Consider the following 6,048-nt stretch of genomic DNA (forward strand, 5'->3'; position numbering starts at 1 on the left):
AGAGAGGGATAACTTTTAACAGTTGTCTCAGAGCATGTTGGTTGTGCTCTGCCATCCCTCCCCTGAGCTCAAACAGAAGCAGCTCGCCAGCTTTGCCACAGCACGGCCCGGCCTCCGCATGTGCTGTCCCCTCCGCCGTTCTTCCGCCCGGGGGCTGCAGCCAAGGCCGCTCTCTTGCCCGCGCCCCGCAGCACCGAAGCTGTCCTCACCCGCTCCCCGAGCTCGGGAGGAGCGGAGCGGGCTGCCGAAGAGAGCGGGACGAGCTCTGGGGACCGCCCGCTCGTCCGCTCCCACCAGACACCCCGCACCCACAGCACATGCGCGCGGCGGCGGCGCCGACGGCCACCACGCGGCCACCACACTTCCCCCGCCCGGGCCGCGCGCCCTATCCGCAAGACGCCCGCGCGCGCAGCAGCGAGCCCCCGCCCCGCCGGGCGCATGCGTACCGGCACGCCGCCGGGGAAGGCGCCCCGCGCGCGCACACTCCGCCAGGCGGCACGCGGCCCCGCCTCCGCGCATGCGCAGCCGCGGCTCGGAGGCGGTTTCCGGCCGCCGCCGGGGCTCCCCCTCCTTTTCTGCTCGCGGGCCGCCATCATGGTAGGTGCGAGCGGCCGGGGCCTCCGCGGCCTGGCGACCCGACGGTCTGCCCGTGCCCTCCTGCCTGTGTCTGGGGAGGGGGAGAGGACCGCGGCGCCTCGCCTGTGCTGGGCTGGGACCGGGCCCCGCGTGCGGCCCTTGGGCGGGCGCGGCTGGCGGGCGGGCAGGGCCGTGTTCGGAGGCAGCGCCTGCTGTGGCCGGAGCTGGCGCGTCCGGCCCTGGCGCTTGGCGGCCCGCGGGGCTCCCTGCTGCTCCCCGGCGCCTCTTTCTCCGCCTGCCGCAGCCTCCACGCGGGGCCGGGCCGGCACAAAGTAGTTCAGGGCGTTACCGTGGGCCCTTTGCTCACGCGAAGGGAGTTTGTGCAGTTCGAAAGCTTGGGGAGCTGCTTCGAAGGCTGAGAGAGCCTTGAATCTAGCAATGGCCTTAGGTATATTCGCGCCTAACTCCTGTCAATTTTTGCTGCTCCCAGGTGTTCAAACGCTTCGTCGAGATTGGCAGAGTTGCTTTCATTTCCTTCGGGCCACACGCTGGCAAGCTGGTGGCCATTGTGGATGTCATTGACCAAAATAGGGTAAGCTATGAGTGCTGTAGCTTTATTTTCTCCTTTCTGCCTTAATAGAAGCTTGTACACTAAGACGGAATGTATTGATTTTAAAGGAAATTTTCTGTGAATAGATTTTTCAAAGAAATAAGCAATTGACAAAAAGATGGAATTTAACAGCAGTTGTATTTGAAATTTTTAGTAGCAAGCTTTTTTCACTGGTAAGTGATAAATTCCCCTCTCTGCTATGTTTCCTAGCAATAGAAGTGGACAAGTGATGTCAGTTGGAGTGGAATGGAATTAATGTATGTTTAAAGGAAATGTTTGGGCTAGGGAACTCTTTTTACTTAATGTTCCTGAAAAAGCTGGGGAAAAAAAGATGAACTAGTATGTCATCTTAGTTCTGTGTGCTTTTTTTAAAGTGAAGTTTGTTTTTTTCCAAAGACAAAGATGGACCTTTAAAATTCTTTCGGTAAAGCTTAGATTGTATATGCAAGACTTGGCAGTCTCGGGTTTTGTCGGCATAATGTTTATTTCAATTTTGAACCATTGTGGTCAAGATATTGTTCATATGTTATTAGGAAGCTGCTGTCTAAATCAAGTATGATGGGAAAACTGCTACACCACCCCCCCCACCCCCATTTGTTTTTCTTTTTCAGGCACTAGTTGATGGCCCCTGCAGTGGTGTCAGAAGGCAGGCTATGCCCTTCAAGTGCATGCAGCTGACTGACTTTGTTCTCAAGTTCCCACACAGGTGAGTTGTTGGCGGTTTTTTGACCTGTGTAAAAAACCCATGCTGTCACTTGATGACTGAACTATGTGATCTGATGCTTGCTAAATCTAGAAAGTTCATAAGACATTTAAGTCAATGGGTTAATATGTGTGCACAGTGAAAATTCAGCAGACTGTGTTACCGTAGTTGAACACGTTAAAGTTTTCATGGCCAATATTGGCTGATGACCGCTGTTAGGGAGCAAAGGAAATAGCACACTGGCCTGGGCAACTTGCAGATACTTGCGGGGTGGATGGTGGAGGGGGAAGCAGTTACAATAAATACTGTGCAGCTTCGATTCTGCTACTGCTTAGATCACCTTCAGACATGAAATATGTTCCCTGCCTGTAGAACTACACTGTAATTGCAGGAGGCTGAACGCATTCTGTTCTCCTTAGCTTAGTTACTATATGAGTTTCTGCAATTTAGAAACAAAAATTGCCGTCTTTCTGATTCTGAAGCAGTGTTAGGAATAGTGCATGAGTATGCCTCTTGGAGTTGCTCATCCATCTGTCCTAGCAAAGCATTTACACAACAAGATGTTAATTAGGCCACATAGATGTGTCTGGCGTTGACTTTAAGTGTCTGAAGTAATGTAGAAGGGTGATCGTCCCTTGTAGGAAATTTGGTGGGCCAGCATTAGAGAGAACCTTTATTTTTATAAAGACTGAATATAATTTTGTGACTGTTCTAATGCAGTGCTCGTCAGAAGTGTGTGCGACTTGCCTGGGAGAAGGAAAATATAAATGAAAAATGGGCGGCGACAAGATGGGCAAAGAAGATTGAAGCCCGAGAAAAGGTACAGTTTTTCATTTTGTACTGCTTCTGCTTATAAAATCAGGTGGATTCTAATAAACTGTGTTTTCAACTGCAGGCGAAGATTAAAGATAGACAAGGCATAGATTTTTAAAAGTTGCTACCAATCGTCTTCAACTTCTTGTGTTTTAACAGTAAATGTGGTTTTGTTCAGTCATTTCTGTACCCACCTTTTTTCCTGCACCATCATTCCTTCGCACCCAGCGAAGGCCTTAAATAGTGAGCTAGTTCCAGATGTGCAGCTAAGCCTAATTTATAGATGATCAATTACTTGTGGAATGCTTTGAAACACTGAGTTTTACTACTTGTGTGTGTATGTATATATCAGAGCTTCATGTCTGATTCTTTTCAAACAGAAAGCCAAAATGACCGATTTTGATCGCTACAAGGTTATGAAAGCAAAGAAAATGGTAAGTGTTTGAGTGTTACTCTTTGTGGGGTTAATGCTTGTAGCTTTCACTTTAGAGTCACATACAGACGTTAGCAGCCTTACTTTTATAGCTGACTTGGGTTATGGACTGGCACAAAGTATGTGACTGCCTTGAATTTTCCATGCTTCTTTGGTCACCACTTTCTCCTCAGTAGTTGCTCAAACTTGAATCAACGTGATCTGTTTGTCAGTCCTCCAAGTCATAGCTGAGGAAGGAACTACCTGCTGATGAAATCAGATATTCTTGATGGGTTGCTGTTAGTATTTCATTCTATAATGAAGGTCTTTTGCACATGAAATATTGGGGTGCTCAAGTTATCAGCAAGAATGATGTTGTCCCCTTAGTCGATCAGAAGTTTTAGGTGGAATTTGACATTTTAAATGTAACACGTGGTAAGTCTTTTGACTATATAATTGGTTAGCAATTATCAAAAAATCCAGAATCTGAAAGCTTAGAATTCAAGGCATAATATTTGAGCTGTTGCTGTTTTCATTCTGATGAATAGTAAACACTTTTGGTTTTTACAGAGAAACAGGATCATCAAGCATGAAATGAAGAAGCTCCAGAAGATGTCTTCTAAAAAAGGCAAGAAGCCAGAAAAGTCAGAGAAGTCGGAGAAGGCGCCCAAGTCAGAGAAGGTGCAGAAGGCACAGAAGGCGCAGAAATAAATGAACTTCTCGTTATGTATGACTGTGTCCTTGTTCTGATTCTTTAAAACTAACAAATGGTTAAACATCTGATTTAAATTGTAATCATAAGTTCACTTTTGCTTCTGACCAAGAGTTGTTGTCTGTCTCATTTATTAATGTCCAAGTGTTGGGTTCTAGTGTTTTCCAGGAACACGCAGAAATGTTTTTCGTCATGTTCTGTGAAGTTGACCATACAGACTATGCTCAGTACTCCATACCTAATGCCAGTTGGAATAGTTGCATACTCAGTTATTTGAAGTAGGTCAGGTCCTGATATTTTAAAGCAGTCTGCTACTTAAATGGTTGGGAATGAACAAAATTACTTGCACAGTCTTGAGCATGAAAGATGAGAAATAATCAATTTTACTACTTACCCTGTATAAATTGAGGCATAACCTGAAAATACGTGTTCTGGATAGAATAGAAGTTATGTCAGTGTTTGAAAGACTGACAAATTGATGTTCAAATGCTTTAAATTACTTCATATTTTCTAAAAAATTTCCACTGTTCAACTTTAGGAAGTGATCTGGAATACTTCAGATGTCTAACACCACAGTTGTCTTGCAAGCACAGTTACAATAATTAGTGACATATTAATAAGATGGAAATTGGTGACTTGTGTTTAAGCATGCTTGTTTTTTGGAATGTTCAAAGTTAAGAGTTTATGTCATGAGTTATGAGCCTGATTAGTCCCTTAAACTATGCAGCTTATAATTCCTGCTTTTTAATCAAAACTATTAAGTAAAAGGGGACATGTCCTAAAAGCTTCTGAATCTACCTGAAACACTGAAGTGCTAGATTTAGGCTTTGGACTATAATGTTTACTCATTTCAGTGTCAGCATCCATCTTTTTCTGTGTTTTCTCCTGTGTAGTTTGTTAGTTTGTTGGCAGGGGATATATTTTCTTCATATTGAATGAAGAGCTCTGGTAATTGAAAAGCAAATTATTTTTACAGTCAAATATAAAATGGAGGTTGTAAGATCTTTAAATATATTGTCGAATATATGATCAAATATATATTTTCAAATACACCCATAAGCATGTGCTTTTACAAATGTGTGCTTTTAAGTAGTTGGATGGGTAGTGTTGCTTATATCAGCCAGAACTGGGCATCTGCACGCTCAAACACTTAAAACGATGCGGTGTGGTCTTGAGCTGTTTGTGTGCCTTTGGAAATTGGGTTCAAGCACATGGTTGATGCAAATGGATATAACAACTAAGGAAAAAGAAATGATGCAAATTGGGATTAAAACCCATGTTCAGACATCTGGAGATACTGATTTTAAACTGGATTTTAAAGTGATTAAATCCACCTACTCTGAAACTGAACTTGAAAGATGTATCAACCTGGAGGTCCTTTCAGGTGAGAGTTGTTCCTTAGGGTTTAGGTGTTGTTTTTTTTTTAATATGTACTACTGTTAGGCTCAGTTATATAAGACTGGGGAAAAATTCGTAAAAGTGCCTGTAGAGAAAATAGATACGCCTTCAATCCTAACAAGCTCACAAATGCTTATTCTGTGTTATTTGCTCATTCTTAAAGGTGCTTGCTTCCAAAGAATAACTTTGGCTGTGACTGCAGCAGTTTATCCGGTGTTTTCATTCCCACCAGTACAACCCGGAAACATTTCCATGATAGGAAGTATGCTGTAACCTGCCAGACTGCCTAGCAGCTCTCGTTTTCCTGAGCAGGAACCTCGTGAGGGTACCAAATATGCCTAGAGTGAGGGCGGGCTGCCTGCCTGCGGCCGGCTGTGTTGGCCCCAGCACTGCGCCAGGCGAAGGGACAGATGTGCTGGGGGAGAGGGGCGTTAAAAGATGGAGGCTTTGTTACGTGCCTTAGAAGAAAACTTGGTTCTGTAATACCATGTCTGCCATCGAGTGCTGCTGTGAAAGTACAGGTTTTTTACAGTTTGGAGGAAAGGGGAGAAGAAAAATAATAGAATATACCAGTCTCCGGTACCTGCGCTGTGTGTTTCTTGACAGCATGTTCTGTGTGAGCAGCATCTGGTGCTCCTTTTAGCAACGCATGAAACCTCTCTGAAACCTTCTGCAGCTCTCTATCATTGGTAGTCTACCTTCCTGCCGATCCACGAGTGTGCCATCTGTGTTGGGTTGTCCTTTTCTTAAAAGCTACGGGGAGACAGAAAACTACAGAAGCACAGTTTTGTTTTGGAAGGTTACCACACGATGGCAACGTTGGC

General features: G+C 45.1%; 1 protein-coding gene across 1 annotated transcript; it reads left to right on the forward strand.

Moving 5' to 3' along the window:
- Window positions 1–516: 516 nt before the first annotated feature.
- Window positions 517–3,844, forward strand: RPL14 (ribosomal protein L14). The gene is made up of 6 exons (XM_074860481.1): window positions 517–597; window positions 1,067–1,168; window positions 1,798–1,892; window positions 2,610–2,709; window positions 3,083–3,136; window positions 3,685–3,844. The coding sequence occupies exons 1-6, from the start codon at window positions 595–597 to the stop codon at window positions 3,823–3,825; spliced, it is 495 nt and encodes a 164-aa protein (XP_074716582.1). The 5' UTR covers window positions 517–594; the 3' UTR covers window positions 3,826–3,844.
- The last annotated feature ends 2,204 nt before the right edge of the window (window positions 3,845–6,048 follow it).

This window comes from Strix uralensis, chromosome 1 (assembly GCF_047716275.1).
Source record: "Strix uralensis isolate ZFMK-TIS-50842 chromosome 1, bStrUra1, whole genome shotgun sequence".
NCBI lineage: Eukaryota > Metazoa > Chordata > Aves > Strigiformes > Strigidae > Strix > Strix uralensis.